This window comes from Mixophyes fleayi, chromosome 5 (genome assembly GCF_038048845.1).
Source record: "Mixophyes fleayi isolate aMixFle1 chromosome 5, aMixFle1.hap1, whole genome shotgun sequence".
Classification (NCBI taxonomy): domain Eukaryota; kingdom Metazoa; phylum Chordata; class Amphibia; order Anura; family Limnodynastidae; genus Mixophyes; species Mixophyes fleayi.
In genome coordinates, this window is record NC_134406.1 from 245,628,973 (window position 1) to 245,650,532 (window position 21,560).

At 39.3% G+C, this 21,560-nt stretch overlaps 2 protein-coding genes across 2 annotated transcripts; one reads left to right on the top strand and one right to left on the bottom strand.

The window, feature by feature from the left end:
* The first annotated feature begins 254 nt into the window (after nucleotides 1–254).
* On the top strand, nucleotides 255–11,955 carry CIBAR1 (CBY1 interacting BAR domain containing 1). Its single transcript, XM_075213781.1, has 9 exons — nucleotides 255–510; nucleotides 2,464–2,698; nucleotides 3,155–3,223; nucleotides 4,385–4,486; nucleotides 6,422–6,427; nucleotides 7,238–7,342; nucleotides 7,980–8,093; nucleotides 9,611–9,712; nucleotides 10,263–11,955. Exons 1-9 carry the CDS (start codon nucleotides 494–496, stop codon nucleotides 10,347–10,349), a joined length of 837 nt encoding a protein of 278 aa, XP_075069882.1. The 5' UTR covers nucleotides 255–493; the 3' UTR covers nucleotides 10,350–11,955.
* Nucleotides 11,956–15,442: 3,487 nt separating this feature from the next.
* Nucleotides 15,443–21,063, bottom strand: LOC142159534 (RNA-binding protein 12B-like). Its single transcript, XM_075214428.1, has 4 exons — nucleotides 21,034–21,063; nucleotides 19,235–19,461; nucleotides 19,054–19,163; nucleotides 15,443–18,679 (listed from the first exon to the last, which is right to left on the bottom strand). Exons 1-4 carry the CDS (start codon nucleotides 21,061–21,063, stop codon nucleotides 18,138–18,140), a joined length of 909 nt encoding a protein of 302 aa, XP_075070529.1. The 3' UTR covers nucleotides 15,443–18,137.
* Nucleotides 21,064–21,560: the final 497 nt, after the last annotated feature.

Consider the following 21,560-nt stretch of genomic DNA (forward strand, 5'->3'; position numbering starts at 1 on the left):
AATCCTGATAGTTACTATAACTAAGGTATAACTAACCTATGAGAGCTACAATACCGAACATGTCCCGCACATAGCAGGTCATTCCTGGACTTCCAGCTGCAGAGCATCCGGGTCCCTGCACTACTATAATGTCAGGTTCAGGTTCACCACACATCCTGCTTTCCCGCCACTTGAGCGGTGACGTAACGACCAGGCGCGTGACGCAGACGCCATGGCAACGCGGTTACCCTGGTGACGTGTGCGGCTGGGGAGGAGCGGACGTTGTGATCCCAGAGGGGGAGGCGCCATCATCAGCATGAGCCAGAGGCCGGAGAGCAGAGCTAGGTGAGCGGGGGAGCTGGTGACGGCTCTGAGTGTCATGGTGGATGTGAGGAGGACGCAGCAGCCATTGACGTTGTACTAGCCCGGCACAAGACTAGCAGTTGTGGAGGGATGGGTCATCTCTGTCATTAGATCCAGTCCCGAAGTCTCCCGCTGGTTAGCGGCAGTCACCATGTTCTCCCAGCCCAGGTGTGTATGGGGAGTGCTGCTACAGTAATATACAGCATTACATGTATGACACCAGCATTACATGTATGATACCGTCCTGCGCCTCCAGTGCTGTCATCACAGCTTGGATGTCTGATAATGAGGAACGTGAACCATCTATGTATTGTTACTGCATTCTGACACTCCTCAGGGTGATTACATGTTCATGAGTTTTAGGCCCTGTAGGGCGTCTTTTCAAGCATTTATTCTGCACTATGAACACAGGCATTCCTAGCATAAGGTTACAAAGATGAAAGCTACTACACACATTTTGCAAGTGGTTCTATTATTATTATTATTATTACCATTTATTTATACAGCGCCACTAATTCTGCAGACTTGTACAGAGAACTTGCTCACATCAGTCCATGCCCCATAGGAGCTTACAGTCTAGATTCCCTAAGGCACACACACAGAGAGAGACAGACACAGACAGACTAGGGTCAATTTGTTAGCAGCTAATTAACCTATTATACCCCATTCATACTGCACCAAAAACCTGGGTTTTTGCAGAGGCACGCTGAAAAACCCGGGTCTTGGTGCAGTATGAATAGTCCAACCACAAAATCCTGGGATTTAGACCCGGGATTTTGCAAGGGGTAATTCCCGTGTTGGACCCCGCTCGCCTGCTGTATGAATGGTGCAACCCGTGTAATTCCCGGGTCCCACCATTCATACTGTAAAAAAAAAAAAAGATTTGAATTAAAAAAAAATACATAAGAAATGTTTACTTAACTTATTTTCAGCCAGCGGTGTCTCCGATGCGTTGCCGGCTGTCAGGGGGACCTCTGGGTACTAAAATGACGTCATTTCTAATGGACTAGAAATGACGTCATTTTAGTACCCAGAGGTCCCCCTGACAGCCGGCAACGCACCGGAGACACCGCTGGCTGAAAATAAGTTAAGTAAACATTTCTTATGTATTTTTTTTTAATTAAAATCTTTTTTAACACTTTTTTTTCTAAAACCCGGGTCGGGCAGGTGCGGTATGAACCCGCCCGACCCGGGAATCTTGTTATCTATACTGCCCTGTGCCCCGGCAATATCCCGGGTTAACAACCCGGGATATTGCCGGGGCGGCAGTATAAAAGTGGTATTATTATGTTTTTGGAGTGTGGGAGGAAACCCGAGCTCCTGGAAGAAACCCAGGCAAACATACAAACTCCTCACAGATAAAGCCATGGTTGGGAATTGAACTTGTGTGCCCAGTGCTGTAAGGCAGAAGTGCTGACCACTTAGCCACTGTGCTGCTCTATCAAAAACCACTCGCATAACTGAGACCTTGTACTACTTTGGCAGTAGTTATCATGTACTTTTTCAAGCCTGTGATGCTGGTGATTCCATAGATATTATATTGAGCAAGGCTGCATTTAGTTCAATCAATGGTTCATGGTTGGCAAGACTCCAAATGAAAGGCATGTGCATTTTTGATGGGGGTTGAGCCAGGGATACTTTAATTTAATTGAATGGAGTCCTGTCTCCACTTAGCTTTACTTGGTATGTAAATTTCAATGTCTAAAGAGGCACATGTGTGTAACATGACTCTATATTAACTTAGGTTGAGCAAGTTTTTCTATGTGAATTAATGAGTTTTGTTTTAAACAGCCATCCAAGTTGTGTTCACCTCTAGTTGAATGCAGTGTAATCAATGGCCAATGCTGTATTTGGCATATGGTCAACTTAGGTATGTGCTTAGGAAAGAAAGCAGTATATAAATGTATTTATGTTCATTTCATGTACACCTTTTTTTAAACAATTATTTTGTTCTTTATTGTGGGTTAAATTTGTAGGTGAGACTTTTTGTCAGGCTTTCTACATTACATTAGAAGTTAACAAAAAAGACATTTCAATTATTTCTCACACTTTATTACCCCAAAATAGTTCTCGAGATGGAACATATAGCTACATGCCATTTAAACCTATTTATCATCCTAGAGACAATCAGACAAGACAGCTTCAAGAAACTGTCAGTAATGTGGAAAAACACTTTGGAGAGCTGTGCCAAATCTATGCTGGGTATGTCCGTAAAACCGCCCGGCTACGGGACAAAGCAGATCTTCTAGTGAGAGAGGTCAACGCGTATGCAGACACTGAAACTCCAAACTTGAAACATGGATTAAAGAGTTTTGCTGATGAACTTGCCAAACTTCAGGATTACCGTCAAGCAGAGGTATTGGACGCTGCAGATATTGTAACTTTTTGTCATGTAGTATGTCTTATATGATTGTTGTCTGTCAAGCAGACAATACCACAACTGACATTCAAGGGCTTAACAAGGAATTTTTACTTCCCATAGCATACATTTTGTAAGGACCTAGTCACTTAAATTAATCCACCAATTGTTGTCTTGAATCTTGACTGATGATTTTCAACATGAAAATGTTCATGTTTTGTGTTTGTCTTTGAGAAATATAGTCAAAGTAATTTCTGCACCCATAGTTAGACAGATACAGACTGTTACTGCCAGATGCACCCACAATTTCCATATTAATATATTTTGGTAGAAACTGAATATTATTACCCTAACAAACATCCTCTACATTTAATGGCAATATAAAAATGTCACAATGTTCTTTATTAGCAAATTATTACTGTATTTTTATGACTTTATTTGGTTTATTATCAGGTTGAAAGACTTGAATCGAAAGTAGTTGAACCTCTGAAAAGCTATGGAACAATTATCAAGCTTAAAAGGGTAGGTATATACTTTTTTTTTTTTTTTAAATATATATATATATATATATATATATATATATATATATACATATACATATATATATGTGTATATATACATATATATATATATGTATATGTATATGTAAAAAATTTTTTACGTTTTACAGATGTGTTTAAGTAAAAAAAAAATGTGTCCAATTTGTTGGACGCATTTTGGGAGTAAATTCTTAGGGGTATATTTACTAAACTATGGGCTTGAAAAAGTAGATATGTTGCCTATAGCAACCAGTCAGATTCTAGCTGTCATTTTGTAGACTGTACTAAATAAATGACAACTAGAATCTGGTTGCTATAGGCAACATCTCCAATCTTTTTAAAACCACAGTTTAGTAAATATGCCCCTTAGTCACAAACTACAGTAGTGTGGTTCTTCATTTGATAGGAGGGATGGGCTTCTCTAAGCAGGCAGCGTTTGAGGGTCAGCTTTTCAGGCTTGCTGTACAGAAATGCACCGTTTGTATTAGTTGATTCATACACACGGGTAGATTTAGTGATTGTCTCAGTAAAGCAAATATGCAATATTAAAAGGATGAAGGCAGGCACCTTTTTATATACACCCAAATATGATATATTCCAAGGATCCTATCGTAGCAAAGCACCTTTTGCAGGTATAGTATAGCCTGCCATAGTATCTGCAAGAGCACGTTACTTACTAGTTATGGATGCTATATCTCATATACAGAAGGGTGGGGGAAAGGAGATTGAGTGTTCAGGTTTAGAGCTCTATATAATACCAAATTCTAGTAAGCCACCTATTTACACATATTTATACATACCTCTGTAAATGTCATGAAGTACATATAAAATCATTTGCATTCTAGCAGCAATTCTGTTTAAAGGGGACAATACATGATCTTATATTGACCTTTCCTTATTCATTTATCATGATGTCTGAAGTCTGTAAAAGTTTGTTCTTTACCCCTTTTCATATGTAAATGTCAAAAGGACTGCCACTCATTTCAGGATAAAGAACAATATAATTTATAAAGGTGACCTGCAGAAATGTTCGTTTTTAATCTTGAACTTAAAGTTGTAACTTTGTTTTCTTTATCATTATTATTTATATGTAGTACAATGAAAGTAGCTTAAATAAAATGTCCCCACAATTATGATTTTATAGGAAGATTTTAAAGTGACCTTAAATGCAAGGAACAAAGAAGCAAAGCAAATGGCTCAACTAGAGAGAACTCGCCAGAGAAATCCATCGGATCGGCAGATTATTGTATCCTTTTGCTAACGCCATTTGAAATGTTTAAGACTTTTTTTGTTGTTGTCTTGTAAGAGAGAATATAGTGTCACAAGACACCACCCTAGTACTACTACTTTAGCATCGTCCATTTCAATAAACTAAAATTTTTACTTTTCTACTCTGTTTAAGCCTGATTAATGGTGTGAATGAATCCTTAGGGGTATATTCAATTGTTGGCGTTACTGCCTAAAATAACGCGGCGCACACACTATTACCGTCATTATAGTAATAGTGCGCGTAAATACCGTTATTTCGATACTTTTCTCGCTGGATTTCAGCTCGCGGCTCAGGGAGCTGCGTGCTGAAATCCGGCTTAGTATTTCCGTAATAACGGTAATACTTTTAACGCCGCTGGCATATTCAACAATTAAATATGCCCTTTAGAGTGAGGGGACATTGGCACTGTTATTATTACACGCGGTGCTTTGGTGTGTAGCGTTTTATTGCATTGCTCATCTTGAACCTGGAAATTGCTCCTCTTGCAAAACACAACATAGAGATGCAAAACCGGTCTCTTTAAAAGTATAGGACAAGACCTGTGACCTCCAGCTCTGAGCTGGTGACATTGAAGTCCTTTTGTGGCATAGAAATGGCAGAGGGACATTAAACATGTTCCCTTTCTACCTGCACGTGCCAACATTGAGGTGGGCACAGTTGGGACCCAGTTGCCTTTGCGGTTTATGCTTTATTTAATGACCTCCAGAGTGTGTAATGTTTTCAGATTCTTAAAATGGTCCTGAATTGTCGGCTAAATTGGATGAGATCTCCAAATGCCATTTGCCAAACAAGGTTTTATTTTAATAAATACACTGATGTCCTCGTGTAGTGCATTGGGTTATTGGCAGCTATATTTGGTGGTCACTGGTAGCCTTTTCATGTTTTACCTGGAGAAATGCATTTAATGATTTTAAAAAAGAAAGAACCCTGGAAAGTTCCTTAAGAACATTTTATTGCCAATAATGCAATTTACGTTAATGAAAAAGACAAGTCAGACTGAAAAGAGATAAAAAGAACCTGGCTTTTAAAGTTTGACCTGTTTATACAAACATATATAATGTAATTGTTTTAATAGTCAGTTTGTGTTCATCCAGAAACCTAACCAGGTCATGAACTTCCCAATAATACTTATCGGTATTTTTGAGCAGCAGTAGTGTAAAATGCTGCCTTAAAAGCTACACAATGAGTAATAGTTTAATTTTGTTTATGTGCAACATCTAGAGGTCAGGATATATAGCATAGACTGCTGTGAAGCATTGGTTTGATTCTGCAGTTTTCCACCAATGCTGAATGCAGATTTTTACACATTTTTCGAAGCAGGAAATCTGCTTGTTTGGTGCCACCTAGGAAAAACTCATACATTTGAATAGGACAGTAACTAAAAAAATGCTGTTTTTATTTTCTTGGAGGATAAATAAGCAACAGGAAAACTCTTGTCACACCATATTATATGAGCAGGACACAGTGCAGTTTCTCTTTTGTGTGAAGGTATATTATGCATACTTGCCAAAATTCTTCAGCTCTCTTCCGGAAGCCTGCCAGTGGAGGTGAGCGTGAGGGGGGTGGGGCGGCGCAGCCAAAATCGGGTCATTTTAGCCCCGCCCCCTGTGCCATCATGGCGCATCATTTGACAGCGGGAAACGCCGCGATTCATCGGGAATCGCGGCGTTTGGGACCTAATTCTGCCCACTTCACTAGGAAGTGGGGCAATTCCTAGTGAAGTGGGCAGAATTCGGGAGATTGCCACACTCACCCGGGAGACTCTCGCAAAATGCGGGAGTCTCCCAGACATTCCGGGAGAGTTGGCAAGCATGATATTATGTCTAGTAATTGCAGCGAGTTCTACAAATGTACTTCCTAATTGTGGATAACCAATTTGAGCTGTATTTGTCTTCCTTAATCAATTTTAAGTCACAGGTATAAACACCACTTCCATGATCTGTCGGGATCAGGTGGTTCCACTACTTTTATTTTTATGCTACAGTTCTTAGCCTCAACACAATTGTAACTATAATTTACTAATCTCATCTTGTTAATTTAGTAAGACTACAATTAATTAAAGCTCAGGCATAAGTGCACTGTCAGATGAAATGCCGTATTAAGACTTCCTAAAGGTAAAATAGACTGTGATATTATGTATCTTTACAAGTTCCTCATAACCTTAGTTATTAACAACAGATACAATAGCAAACTTTTCTTCCCTAATCCATAACCCATAATAATCATCCAATCTATGACCAGCATATTAATGTGCTTAAATATTTTTGTATTTACTTTAATGCACAAACACAATAGAAAATGTTGAAAGGGTAAATGACGTATGGAAAAACTTTCCACACTGCGCTCACTTTTTTATATCTGCAGCATCTATCAGCCGCTAAGTAACTGTGAAAAGTGAACTAGACTGGTTCATTATCTAATTTTTCTGCCATAGCAACTGAACTGACCAGATAGACTCAAGTTGGGAATGTGTCATCCCCATGACAGTCAGTGGGCGATACGGAAACAGTATAGTTTTTGCAGCTCCCTGTTTATATACAGTGGATCTAAAGAAAAGTCTACACACACCCTGTGATGTGAAGCCTGAAATCAAGATAAAGCATGTCAAACCTTTTGCCACATTTGAATGTGTTTATGCATGTTATGTATGTATGCATGCCAGTGTGTGTACTTATATATCCGGTGGAATGATAGCCTCTAATTCAGAATGTTTGAACTTTGTTTAAGGCTGAAACAGAACTGCAGCGAGCAACAATGGATGCAGCTAGAATAAGTCACCAACTTGAAGAAGCTATAGACAATTTCGAAAAACAGAAAATTAAAGATATAAAAGTAAGTTGAATGTGTTGTCTACATGAAAACTGAAAATATACTTCTAATTGCATCATACATCATCATCGCCATTTATTTATATAGTGCCACTGATTCCGCAGCGCTGTACAGAGAACTCACTCACCTCAGTCCCTGCCCCATTGGGGCTTACAGTCTAAATTCCCTAACACACACACACACACACACTAGGGTTAATTTGTTAGCAGCCAATTAACCTACCAGTATGTTTTTGGAGTGTGGGAGGAAACTGGAGCACCCGGAGGAAACCCATACAAACTCCACACAGATAAGGCCATGGTCGATAATTGAACTCACACCCCAGTGCTGTAAGGCAGAAGTGCTAACCACTTAGCTACCGTGCTGCCCATAAGACAAGTTTGGATTTAGCATTTTTCAGTGACGTTAATATAGGTATTACACTCCTATAAATTGGTGACATGTTAGGCACATATTTAATACTTGGTGAAATCATATATTGGTTTTATTGGTCCAGTCAGTGTCTACAATAGATGATAGCGTATTGTCAGTCTAAATTTATACTTAACAAAGTATTGGTACAGTTCTGATGGAAAGAAAATCTATAGATGTGTATTTATTACATAAATATTAAACTTATGTTCTTACTCTTCTGTTTTAGAAAACATTTAGTGATTTTGTCACAATTGAAATGTTGTTCCATGGGAAGGCGCTAGAGGTGCTGACTGCTGCCTTTCAACATATCCAAGACATTGATGAGGATGAAGATCTGGAGGTAAGCTTTTTGTATCTATGGCATGGAATAAGAGAGCTGCTGAAAACACTAGCTTTTATTTAAACATTGATGTCTGGGACAGTAACTGTGTTTTTATCATTGTTGCCATTAATATTTAAGAATGAAGGGTGTGCTAACTTCCAGAAAATATGATGGTGGTAGAAAGAAAAGGGTGTCCAGGTGATCTGGAACATTCAATGCTCCCAATTTCGTCATTTTAAACCTTTTACAGCCGTTGGCGTAAATTCTGTCTGGGCCTATCCCACACCTAGGAGGCCAGCAAAATATATCTGTTTTAAACATTGCAGTTTCACCCTGTGTCTTCCCACTTGTTTAATTTTTGACATATGACCTATATTCTAGATTATTGTATAACATCTATTGTTGTTCCCTGTATCATTCCTTAACCCTGTGCAATGATCTTAAAGAAAAGAAATAATTTTAATTTCGGACAACTCTGGTGAAAGTGCTAAAATGGTGTTGTTTTGTGTAATTTAGAAGTAGTTGAAAGAGGTGCCCACTATGAATGAGAAAATTCCCCAGCACTTAATTGCAGGAAAGTCTAAGGGCTAGATTTACTAAGCTGCGGGTTTGAAAAAGTGGGGATGTTGCCTATAGCAACCAATCAGATTCTAGCTGTCATTTATTTAGTACATTCTACAAAATGACAGCTAGAATCTGATTGGTTGCTATAGGCAACATCCCCACTTTTTCAAACCCGCAGCTTAAGTAATAATAAAAAGCAGAAGACTGTTGCCTACATTTGTAAATATATATTCAAGGTGCTTCCACTAATTCTATATAATTTTAATTTCATGTTTTTTAACACCAGGGCTTCAATTGACGGAATAAGCCCCTAAATTTAATATGTGAGAACCAGTGTTTCGTTGCCTTCATTCCTTTGGCAGGATTAAATGTCACTATACATAAAATAACTTTTCTTCAATTGATTTATAATTTTAATATGCAGTGTCAAATTGTTGTCAGAAAGGGAACAGCCTTCCTTCGACATGTCTGTGTATCCAGCCAGTCATGATGTGTAAGTGGCCAGTCGTAGAATCTTGGAACAACACAAGCAGATAGCAGTAAATGTATTGCTAGCATTGAGAAAACCTTGTTACTCAACATTGACTGGCTTAGGCATGTTGGCTATTTAACTAGTTTGTACTTGGACGAAAACGTTCTATTTGCTCACCGCTGCTTAGTGATAAGCATGAGTGGTCAGAATGTATGTTATACCTATTTTACCATTTGTCTTAGGTTATATAGGTATGGGAGTTTCTGATATAAAATATTCCAGGTGACTATAATACTTTTGAATGTACTGCTGAAAATGTTCATAAACTGGTACATGGTTGTCAAACCACATGAAAATCTCCTCATGGTTTACATAGGTATAAGCGCTTAACTTGTGATTTTTGCTGTGCTAAATGTGTGAATCTTGTCTTCTCTTGAATAAAAATATTATTTATTAACTTTGTTTAGCAAAATGCTTCATCCAAGTTTTTGATTTTTAGGTCTTCAGAAGTTCTCTCCATCCACCGGATTTCCAGTCTCGTCTCGATCTAGTGCGTGCCAATTCTAAGACTGGAACAACTAGAAGATCTGCTTCCTTATCGGTGAGAAAGTTGCGTATATACATGCACTAATTATATGTGTGTGTGTGTGTGTGTGTGTGTGTGTATATATATATATACTGCCACCAAGAAGGCTGCAGTGATGACCAAAGGAGAAACCAAGATAGCAGTAGCAATGACTGAACTCACTGGGTCCAGCAGATGGCCTGAGATAGAATTCCAGTAATTGTTTGAAACAACCCCGTCCTTGGTGTGATGACCCTCCTCAGCAAAGCTGTGTAATGTCCCACTGCCTCAATTGCCCATTTTTAACCGTTTTATATTTGTGGTGAATGGCTGCACTTTAGATCAGCTCTGTGCCCTAACTGTTGTCCACAGTAAAGTGGTTTCTAGTTGACAGTCACAGGAGTGAAGCACCCAAATTCCTTATATTTAAACACTAAAAACATATTCATTTAGACATTGCTAAGTGTATGTGAAAACTTTTACGGCAAGCTCAGAAGACATGATTTGAAATGATAAGCTGCAGAGGGAATGTAATTTATTTTATTTATTTTTAAATACAATTCTGATTGTTCTTTTACTGTATTAGCAATCTGCAGGTAGCCAGCAGAAAAAAGAGGAAGATGATGATGATCTCTACGAGGATGATGATTCTTCATCAGGCGAGGAGAACTAACACTATGTTACATGGACCATATCCAACATTCCGGAGTGTAGATGGATTTATACAACCAAGTACAGTGTATTTAAAGTCATGGTCCTCTCATGCATCTGTCTGCAACATGCACAAGTACCTTTTTGACTTTCGATTTAATCCTTGATTCAGTCATCAAGCGGTGGTATTTTATGTCGCTGTTCAAATGGCGATTTTTATGAATGCTGCCTTCCCAGTGGACGTGTGAACCACTGGCTTAAAGTGAAACAGTTGGTACTTGTTTAACTGATGTGCTATGTGCACTAAATTGCTAAAGGCTTGAAGTTTCTGGAGAGAAGAGCTATGTATCTGCTTTAACACAGATGGACCATAGTACACCAGAGCAATGCATCATGGGAATTGAATGCTCATTGTTTGCTGTATTTTTACTATTCTTCCAGAAAGCTGCGAGCCAGTGTTTTTGACTTTTGTTATTCGGTCATGAACTCCCAACAAATGGTTCTGGAATTGAACTTGGCGTACATGTGTAATTCAGTGCTCAGCATAGGTCAATTCTTTTTCTGTATTTGTACAGTGCTCTTCGGTTTCCTGCAAAATAAATTCCACCCTCTAGTCTTAAGTAACAGTAAATTAGAAATTGCATTTTCACGTATTTCAAGTGGCCATACCGTTAAACCATTTAATATAGCAATTGACTTCTTTATTAAACTGTGCCTTAATACATTGTATCTCAGCAGCCCAGTAAATGCTACAATTAAGTTTTTAACAAAACCCTATGTCATTGGGAGTTCAGTTTAAGTATTATCAATATGAATTTCTAATCAATTCCTTGCCAAAACTATAGAAAGTCAGTGTTAGCAGTCCTAGGGTTACTTACTGCAATGTGCAAATAATGCAGTGACCCATGGCATTCGTTAAGACATGGTCTAGTTCAGTAATGGGCAACATTGATGCCCTTTAAGGGCCATAAGTGCAGACTTCTAATCCTCATAAGGGCTGCACATTACCCTTAATTTCAGAATAAGAGTTTGGGGCCCAGATTAAGCTTAGGAGGGCATAAAACAGAAAATAATTGACGGCATAAAGCTGGGATGAGCTGGAGGCCACAAGTAACGGTACGGAGGGCCACAAGAAGCCACAAGGCTGTGTATGTGCCCACTGGTCTAATTTGACCTAAAAAATAAAGGCAGATGTCTAGTTGATTTGGGGTTCTTAAATATGCACTTTGTTGGTAAATAACTCCCACGTACAATAGAGTATTATGCACTAATGTTCAAAAGTAATGTTCATTTTTCTTTTGAGTCACGAAGTAAAACATTCAAACCAAGGATTTAATATCCTTCCAAAATACATATTAAAGAAAATCTCTAATAACATTTACCATACATAGTTGATATGCTATTTTATGCCATGGGCTATTTAATAGCATATGAGGGTGACCTTAATTCTTACCAGCTCTCTACTTCTGAGACATTGTGAACCTATTTTAGTAATTGCTCTTTATTAACCAATATATTAAGCAGAGCACAGAATACATCTGATAAGTATTTTTTATGTGTATGGGTGACGTATATTATTTCTGTGGATGTGCATTATACCTTGAATTCTAATAAATATTTGCTATGAATTGCCCTGTAGCAGACTGATGACATGTGGTCTAACTGTGGACTGTAATATATTGAGAATGTGATACTTGCTGTAAATTATTATTTCATATCTAATAATATTGCTGTGAAGGGTCGGTAACAGACTGACAGCAACAGGTGTTGCAAAACATATATCCTTTGTCCTGTGGATTCTGATATGAACTGTCATTAATTACTTAAGTCCTACCCCTTTCTAAAACCCAGATTGTGATGCCCAATAACAATCTTTGATCTTTATTACACAATTGGACATATTAGTAAATGTCGGAATATGACCTCTACTGACCTGTGTGCAAGGTCATCTTACAACCACATCGGTAATTAAACATGACAGCTGGAACTAGTCTGATTTAGCCAACCTGCATGTATAGCTAAATTAGATATTGATCATTTTGCTCGTGTCAAACAGAATTAGAATCTCAAACCCATCAATGAAAAAAAATCTATTAAGATTGATTATTTTCGGGACCTGTGATTACAGCACACAATATCTACATACTTAAACTATTTGGTGTCACTTACAACTCTACACTTTAGTATTTACAGATCATTGTCATGTGAAATACCTGTATATGTTGAATCCAGAAGCTGTTGTTTGAGAACTGTTAAACTTACCAGAATAGAACCAAAGGTTTCGTCCACCATTTGGGTGAAATGCAGTTTACATTAAGAGTCTCTTAATGTTCGACTGTTATGTTGTATGTTTTTGGGTTGTTTTTTTTTCTAGAGAATGAGGTGTTCTCCCTTAATCCAAAGGGTGGCTTTTGTGCCTTTGTTGCTATCTGCAGAAGCAATTGAGCTGCACAATCTAACCCGCTGACAGGTCAACTGTCTGGCTGACCTTTTGGGTAAAATCAGGTATAGATGCCCATGTACACAGTGAGTCTTAAAGGTGCCCCCTGGGCTGTCATCTGGTCCTCTGGCCATTAGGTTGGTTGCTAGAAGCCAAAGACACAGCGTGACCCTGGTGACATCTGAGCCGGTGGTGTCCTAACATGAACTGGTGGATTAGAACACAAATGCATAAGTAGGGCATTTTGCACAGGACCTTTTTTTTTCTGCCATGTGGCTGGGCAAGATTTTTTTTTTTTCAAACATTCCAGCCCTAATCCTGGGGCCTCCTGACTGCCCCCCCCCCCCCCCCCCCCCCCCCCCCGCCTCATACTGTCCTGTTACATAGAGCCTATTTTTTTTCCAGCCCTCATCCTGCACTCTTCCTGAGGTGCTGATAGTCTCAGGCACTTGGACATTGTAAAACTAGTGAAATCACTTTTTCCCATCCTATCATTGTGATGCATTTCTGATGCTTGAGCCCTAAACTTGATGATCTTAGTGTAGATTCCACTCCCTCCACTGCAGCACTCACAGGAATCTTCTTTAGGTTCTTAAAGGGGATGCAAGCCTCAAAATTAGGGATGCATAGAGGGTAACACCTATTTTTTTTTTCAAGGCAGCTAGCACAAGAGCCACTATAACAGTGTTGGCTAACCTGTGACACTCCAGGTGTTGTGAAACTACCAAGTCCCAGACACACACACATAGAATGAGGTTTAGTAGCAAAAAGCAGCAGAGTAACAATTCAATAAAATAAGTACAGCCAATTACATACTCAGGCGCCCTGCATTCAGTCCTGAAGTCTGTGGTCAAAGAGACTGTCTGTTGGCCCCAGAGCTCCTGCTTATATACAGTTGGTAATACAGTGAAAACAATAGATGGCATGTTTCCATAGGTTCAGGCTTCAGGACAGTCCAGTATAATGCAGGTCATTGGTCAGTTCAAACGATGCCCTCCAAGGGTGGGGGTCAGCTCTCCAACGGATGCATACTAATCGTCCCACCCCATGTAGAATGAACATTAAACATGCAGCGCTTCTTTCAATGACCACCTTAATAGCAAGAATGTCTGTGTCGCAGTTTAAGATGACCTCATTTTGGCACTGCAGCGTGTTCATTGGCCGCAATTGTTTGCAGGAGGTATACCAAGCAGTCGATGTGACCTCAAGGTAGGAAACCTGAAAATCGGAGTTCTCCAATCGGGGAAAGTGCTGTCGGATTTTGGGGAGTCGATAATTAATACCCAACCCGGGATTTCAGCCAATGGACTTTCTGAAATATTCATATGATTGGTTATGGATTGAAGGTCTAGCTCTTCTAGTTATGTTTTCATCCAATTAGCTATATTAAAAAGTCTTAGTTAGATCATTATTTTTCTCAAGACTATGAGCATAGAGAAGAGCCGACGCCCCTGTGGCCATTGTAAGTCAATTTAATTTGTGCAAGTTGGGTATTATGATAAAAATAATAGTAGGCAATATTGTTATCAATCTTAATACATTTTAGTCAAACCTTTGATTCACTCACTTCATTTACATTAACACATGAGTTGATTAGTGCTAAGAATGAACTGGACAGTTGGCCAATTAAATACTGGAGAAAATCATAAAATCAAATGTGTCTGAAGAAATTACATGAAAAAAAAAAAGCCTCAGGTTCTATAATTGAGGAACCAAATTATGATCTCATTTAGTTTTGTAATATGTTGGAAAAGAGGAAATGAAAGAAAGCACTCAATGGACTGCATGCTGTAGTGATCAAGTGTTGCTTTATTCAGTCCGTTCAAACAAAAATGATCACCATCTCTTAAGCAAAATTGGTGCTAAAGGTTAGAGAAGACAGGCCAATCCTTGTCCATCATTATGACAAAACAGTCAATCTTCTTTCAAGTAACGTTATCCAGCAGAACAAAAACACTTTTAAATATAGGAGAAAAAAAAATTGTATTGCATCACTGTGTATCATTATAAATGGAGTAATGAGAACTTGTAATTTATGTATCACACAGGACCATGTCAACAGTAGAGTATGTTAAATACAAAAATATAAGAAACCACAGATGGTATAACTTTTAGGATTTAACAGAAGCTATACAATGATCAGCCACTCCATTAAAACCAATGGCACGTGATGTGCCATTGAGAGATAATCAATGTTATTCACAAGTCAAGGTGTGGGATATATTAGGCAGCAAGTGAACAGTTAGTTCTTGAAGTTGATGTGTTGGAAGCAGGGCCGGATTAACCATAGGGCTAACTGGGCTACAGCCCAGGGGCCTATGGCATCCAGGGGGCCCTTGAAAGTGCTCAGCAGCAGTATTGATCGGTCGGGGGCGGGGGCGCCCCCAGCCCGATCAGTGCTGCTGAGCACTTTCCCTGCAGTACTTCCCCGGCGCGCTGTATTCTCCTTACTGAAGAGATCTCGTGAGTCTCACTCTCACGAGATCTCCTCAGTAAAGAGTGTACAGTGCGCCGGGGAGGGAGGAGAAGGAGGTAAGTGCCGGGGGGCGGCTCGGATCATCGGGGAGGGGGGGGGGGGAGGGGAGGGCCGGCTCGATCACGGGGGGGCCCTCATGGGGGAATGGAGGCCCCCTTAGCCCAGGGGCCTCCATTCCCTTAATCCGGCCCTGGTTGGAAGCAACAAATATTGACAACCACAAGGATCAGATGAACTTTGACAAGGGCCAAATCACTAGACGACTGGGTCAGAGTATCTCCAAAAAGGCAGGTGGGTGATCCTGGTATGTAGTGGTTAGTACCTACCAAGAGAGGACACCCAGTAACATGGTCATGTGTACCCAAGGCTCATTGATGCCTGTGGGTAGAGAAGGCTAGCCCATCTGGTCCAAAGAGCTACAGTAGCACAAATTGCTGACTCTTATAGAAAGGTGTCAAAACATACAGTGCATCACAACTTGTTGCATAGCCACTGACCGGTCACACCCCAAAAGTACATACACTGGTCAAGTGAGTGCCAGCACTTGACCATGGAGCAGTGGAAGGTGGTGACCTGGTCTGATGAGTGACATTTTCTTTTACATCATATGGATGGGCGGGTGTTTGCGCGTGTGTCATTTACCTGGGGGCAGAAATGGCACTAGGAGGCACTATGGAAAGAAGGCAAGCTGGCAGAGGCAGTGTGATGCTCAGGGCAATGTTCTGCTGGGAATCCTTGGGTCCTGGCATTCATGTGGATGTTAATTTGCCACGTACCTGAACATTGTTGCAGACCAACTACATCTCATCATGGCAACAATATTCACGTTGCCTTGACGGATCAGCGCTGTTTCAGCTGAACAAGGGTACCTATGCAATATTCGCCAGGCAGTTTTAATATTGCGGTTGATTGGTGTATATTTCTGAATAAGTCAATAATTGTTAAGTGTACGGCTGCTTAACAACTGCTGTATACTGCACAGAAAGACAGACGTGGTGGAAATGGACGATTAACCTTAACCTGTTCTGCACCTACAAGAGTTCAGGTGGTTGTTTCCCTGTATTTAGCTTGGCTGAGCTCTCTGAATTCACATATCACTGTATGCATTAAGTGGGTACTTTGTTTATATTGTACTTTATTTTTCAAATTAATAAATGGTTTAAAAATTCGGTGGCAAGCATGGTCAATTCAGTTTAAAACAAATAAAAAAATAAAAAAAAGCCTACAAAATATAAAAATACAGTATGTATTAGCATCTATTTTTATATAGAAACAATTAATCATATTGACAAATCTCAAACAGATTACAAGTTTTACTATAGCATTCTCAGGAGCCACAAAGTGTGTGCATTCATATTCATAGACAATGTTAGCCTTCAAATATTAATGTAAGTGGTTAGCACTTCTGCCTCACAGCGCTGGGGTCATGAGTTCAAATCCCAACCATGGCCTTACCTGTGTGGAGTTTGTATGTTCTTCCCGTGTTTGCGTGGGTTTACTCCCACACGCCAAAAACATACTGATAGGTTAATTGACTGCTATCAAAATTGACGTGTGTGTGTGTGTATTAGGGAATTTAAACTGTAAGCTCCAATGGGGCAGGGACTGATGTGAGTTCTGGGCATAGTCAGGGGGGATTGGTGTATGTACATTTATATTTTACCTCACTTTTTTTTTTTTATTCTTGTAATACATAAATGTACAAGCTTCGTCAAGGCTCAAATCAAGTGAAGCAGACTGGTTTTATAAAGGATGTGTTAGCCAATCAACAAGTCTATTATGGTTATTTATTATCCAATAGCAGTGGAGGGATTTGACTGATGAACGCTTGCACCATTTCTTTATTCAGTATGCTGCGCTATACCTCTCGGTCTCCTAATTAAAAGATGGGATCGGCTTTGAATCACAGCTCCTTTCACCCATCAAATTCAGGATTCAATACGTGACCTCACATTTGTATTCCTTTCAGCTTGGGAAACTTTTGATTGAAATCCATCTGCACCAATTAAGTCCCACTATAATAAGAGACTCTATAGACACACAGCCTCTCTTTTCAAAGCAACAATGTATTGACTCTGGAAAACCATATTACAAGCTGCAACGATGTTATACACGCATACTGAAAGCTAAATTGTTTTTCTTTTAAAGACAATAACATACAAAGCGGATGTATTAAAAGCGTTTTTCTTATAAGTCTTAATAATAAAAATAGCTCTAGATCCTATTTCTTTATTTTTGCAATGGGGAACTTATCATTTGTTTACACATTAAGCAATAATGCTACATGACAAAATGTTCCTCAATCACATTTAATTAGATTGTATTTCACCATTTAAACCATAACCTTGCAGTAGCGAGTTCACAAATTTTAATTAAGTATCAATGAAGTTTACATATTTTAAATAAAGAAATGTGTTTTGTCTGTGAAGTGCACATCAATATAAAAACAGCTTGTTCTATATCTTGGTATTGATCTTTGCCAAGTTTTCAGTGGTTATTAGCCAGTCATTGACAGGGTCAGACATTCTATGCAGCTATTGTTAACACCAGATAGTGCAGCTATCCATTGTCACACCAACTGTTGCCAGGTTCAGTACTGTACAGTAGGCATGAAAAAGCTGGGGCTGCTGAATGTTCAGTCAATGCCCATTGTGGCATGTGCTTGCTCTACGCTACACCTCTTCCTGGAATGTCCAGTTCTACTAAAAGCAGGAGATCACATATTAAATAGCCACAAGTACTGTGATAAAACTTGTGTATGGGTCAAAACAAAACATGATAACGATCACATTTAAAAAGGACCCGAACGAGGTCCAAAGACAGATCCATGGTACATCTGCTCTTTTCTGCAATCAAGCAACTAATTTAAATTCCCTTACAGTGTGATCCATTCATCAAACCCTTTCATTTTTTTCTTCTGAGATGTGTAGCAGTAGAATCTCTGTTCCCAAGAAGCGTTGGCGGTGCAAGCTTTCAGCGAGCACAGCTGCATGCTCAGTGGAAAACTTCACCAGCGCTTCCCCCATTCCATCACCATTATTATCATGAAGCAAGAAAATAGCCTCTTGGTCCACATTAAATCCAGAAAAAAATTGTTTAATATTAAGTTTAGTTATATCGGCTGGAAAGTTTCTTAAGTACATACATCTTCGACATGAATTTCCTGTGGTTGTTTTTTTTTTAATACATGTTTTATCTTGTGAATTTTCCATTTCCACTGGCATTTCCTTTCTGTGAGCCTCCAATAGTTGCTGCATTTCTTCCACAGAAATGGAACGCTGAGAGAAGACTCTTTGATGTAACTGAAGACATACTTGCTGTTGTTGCATACTTATTAGCATAACAAACGCTTCTCTTGTCCTCAAACCCTGCTCATCAAGAAGGAACGTAATGTGCGTGTCCGCCATTTCTGGATGACCAATAAAATTCTTAACATCTTATTTTGTGATGCTATATGGTAAATTCTGAAGGTGTATATGGTACAGATGGTAATGGGGTGATCTTGACCGGGCTCTCTCCTTGCATGTATCTGAAGATTTGGAAAGAGAACTGTTCCTGATGGGATCGGCAATAATTCCTGGTTTTGAACACAGATCATCTTCCACCTGACCACCAGCTCTGATCCATTGGCTTTTATAAGCTGCCTTCACTCTGATTTGTCTGTTCCCTATATATTTAAAGTGAAACTTCAGTGTGGCGGCAGCAGCATGCTCAACACTACCAAATTTTACAAGGGCATTACCACACCTAACATTATGGTTCGTCTCGGAAAAAATTATCTCAACCACATGAAGTTCACCAAAGAAAGACCTAAGGACATCCTCTGTTGCAGTGGGTACAAGTCCACATACATAAATACTTCCTTTCTTTGTGACTGGGACTGAACTGAAGCCATCACCAGCAGGAGTTGTTTCTGCTGGCTTAAAGCCATAGGCCAAGTCATTGACCGTTTTCCTACTCCCTTCCATGAATTTCTGCATTTGTGTCTTGCTACTTAAAGAAATCTGAACATGGAAGCCCTTGATAGCTCTCCCGGTACATCAGAGTACACAAGGCCTCTTCCTCTTTTGCAACTATAACAAAGGTTTCACCAAGTTCCCCGCCAGTAGCGTGCACTACTCCATTAATAGAACATAAAGGCCAAATATCTTCAGAGCCTTCAAGAGCAGGAAGACGCTCTATGCAGAGGACGAGAACTATTCTAAGACAGGTGGCCACCTATAAAAGAAGAACTGTACACTTATTACAGATGTTAAATACACCTCTGTGCTTAAATAATAAGAGCTAAAGGTCGACATGAAATGAAGTTAAACTTAGAACGAATATTGTTTTTCAGTTTTCTCAATCATTTTAGGAGTTTGAGAGTAGTTACCAGATATTCAAACAATGAAGGAACATATAATATATTAGTAAAGACACACTTCATTAGATAAACAAAGTCATACATTTAATTACAGGTTAAGAAGATAAAGGCCAGCATCCTTGCTTTGAGATCACAACTGCTGCATTAGTGAAGCGAATATTAAAGGCCAATGACATATAAAATTATAAATCCACTAAAATAAAGGGCTGTCATCCTATGTAGCTACAGAGGCTTCCTAAAAAGTAATTCAACAAAACAAGAGTGTTAAAACAAGATTCTTGAACACTTCTATCTAGAAAGATAAGTAGCCTATAGAAAAAAAAAAAGAAAAAAAAGGAAATTGAATCATAAATGCAAATAACATTTTTTCAACCTTTTGCCCCCCACCCCCTTTGGAAAACTCCACCTTTTTAACTGTCTGTAGGAGAGAGGGTGAGGCCACCTATCTCCCACCATTACTTGCAGCAAACGATAAATCTTCAACATTTATTTATATAGCGCCAGTAAATTCCTCCGTAGCACTTTACAATTGGGAACAAATAATAATGAAACAATACCTCTCTGTATGTATTACCCAGTAAGAGGGCCCTGCTCGCAAGCCTACCATCTAAGCAAAATAAGGTGTTCTAATAAAATATTTTATAAAAATTTATGATCAAACATTATCTAAAATCACAATTGGACACTAAAGTATGAAAAAATGTTCTATAGGTATTTCATTTGAGGTCGGCTTAGTAGAAGGCACTATTATGGAAGTTTTTATTTTGGGTGTACCAAACCAGCATTTGACAGCGCACTAATGGCTTTTAGGAACATTTCAGTTCATGGCAATCTGGTAATTTATCATGGTAATATTATGCTTTTGTTATCTAAATGGTAAAATAACAAAAATAACAAACCTGTAGGTCAAGACCAAAGAATCTGTTTATATGCAACACAATCTACTCTTTTGGGGTTTCATAGAAACAGCAGACTGAAGCTTGGGATTCAGCAATAAAGGTTGAGCCGAATAACGGATACTTTGAACAGACCGTATACGGACTGTTCACACGTGTGGCAATATGGAAATGCAAATATTAGGAGTGATTACACTAAAACACATAGGATCCTTTTTATGAAACAATTCCAAGCTTGTCATTTCATCCACAAAGACTGGCACTTCATGGTGGGAACTGAAGTTGCCCAAGAGCCGGACAGCCACACGCTATCCCCAACAAGTAATAGTCCCATCAGAACAAATGTCTTCAAGCACAAATGGGCGTTTCTGTTTCTCATTCTCAATTCATAGACACAAGAGCACAGCTTGTTTACTCGCCGAAAGCCAAAGGGTGAAGCAGTGTTGATTAACGACCACTGGGGATGTGTCCAGGCCTCACTATACACCACCAGTCTCCTCAAAAGTGATTAAATTTAATATGGAAATGTACAATTTTGGCATCATCCCAGCGATCTCTCATAGTTTAACGGCACAAATTGGGGTTCCCAGAAATACTTTTGCTGGCATTGTGGCTAAAACACACATGCACCTCTTTTATGGAACCAGGTATCAGAATCTAGGGAAGTAGTCGCATCAAGGTGCAGGTGCGTCTAGTTTTCTTTCAACGCTGGTGCCATTTACAGATTAGTTTTTCCTGCAAGAAGCAGACCACTCTAATTTTTGTTTCCACTTATTAGATTAACTCCATAGGGCGCTCCCCATCACTGCCTTCGTTCTGTTAACCTGTGCTTCCTCACTTGAAGGTAACCTTTCTGCTGGCCATTGTCTCCACTATGTATGTCTCGGAGCTAGTAGACTATTTTTTCGTCCTTTACCAATCCCTGCATTTAGTTGTAGATGTACACAAGAGACCATTGCTGTCTTTGCAATTTAAGGTAATTTCTGGCTTTTACTTAAATCTACAGTTGCTGGTAACATCCTTGTGCCTATGTCCTTTGAACCATTTGGAGGCAGCAC

Excerpts from the sequence above, each read along its gene's own strand:
- CIBAR1 (XM_075213781.1), top strand. Across the intron at positions 3,224-4,384 it reads CAATTATCAAGCTTAAAAGG|GAAGATTTTAAAGTGACCTT; the intron begins GTAGGTATATAC and ends ATGATTTTATAG. Across the intron at positions 9,713-10,262 it reads GAAGATCTGCTTCCTTATCG|CAATCTGCAGGTAGCCAGCA; the intron begins GTGAGAAAGTTG and ends TTACTGTATTAG.
- LOC142159534 (XM_075214428.1), bottom strand. The coding sequence starts at position 21,063 with ATGAGAGATCGCTGGGATGATGCCAAAATT. Across the intron at positions 19,462-21,033 it reads GCTGGGATGATGCCAAAATT|GTGGCCACCTGTCTTAGAAT; the intron begins GTACATTTCCAT and ends CTTCTTTTATAG. Across the intron at positions 19,164-19,234 it reads TGTTCAGATTTCTTTAAGTA|CCAGCAGAAACAACTCCTGC; the intron begins GCAAGACACAAA and ends TATGGCTTTAAG.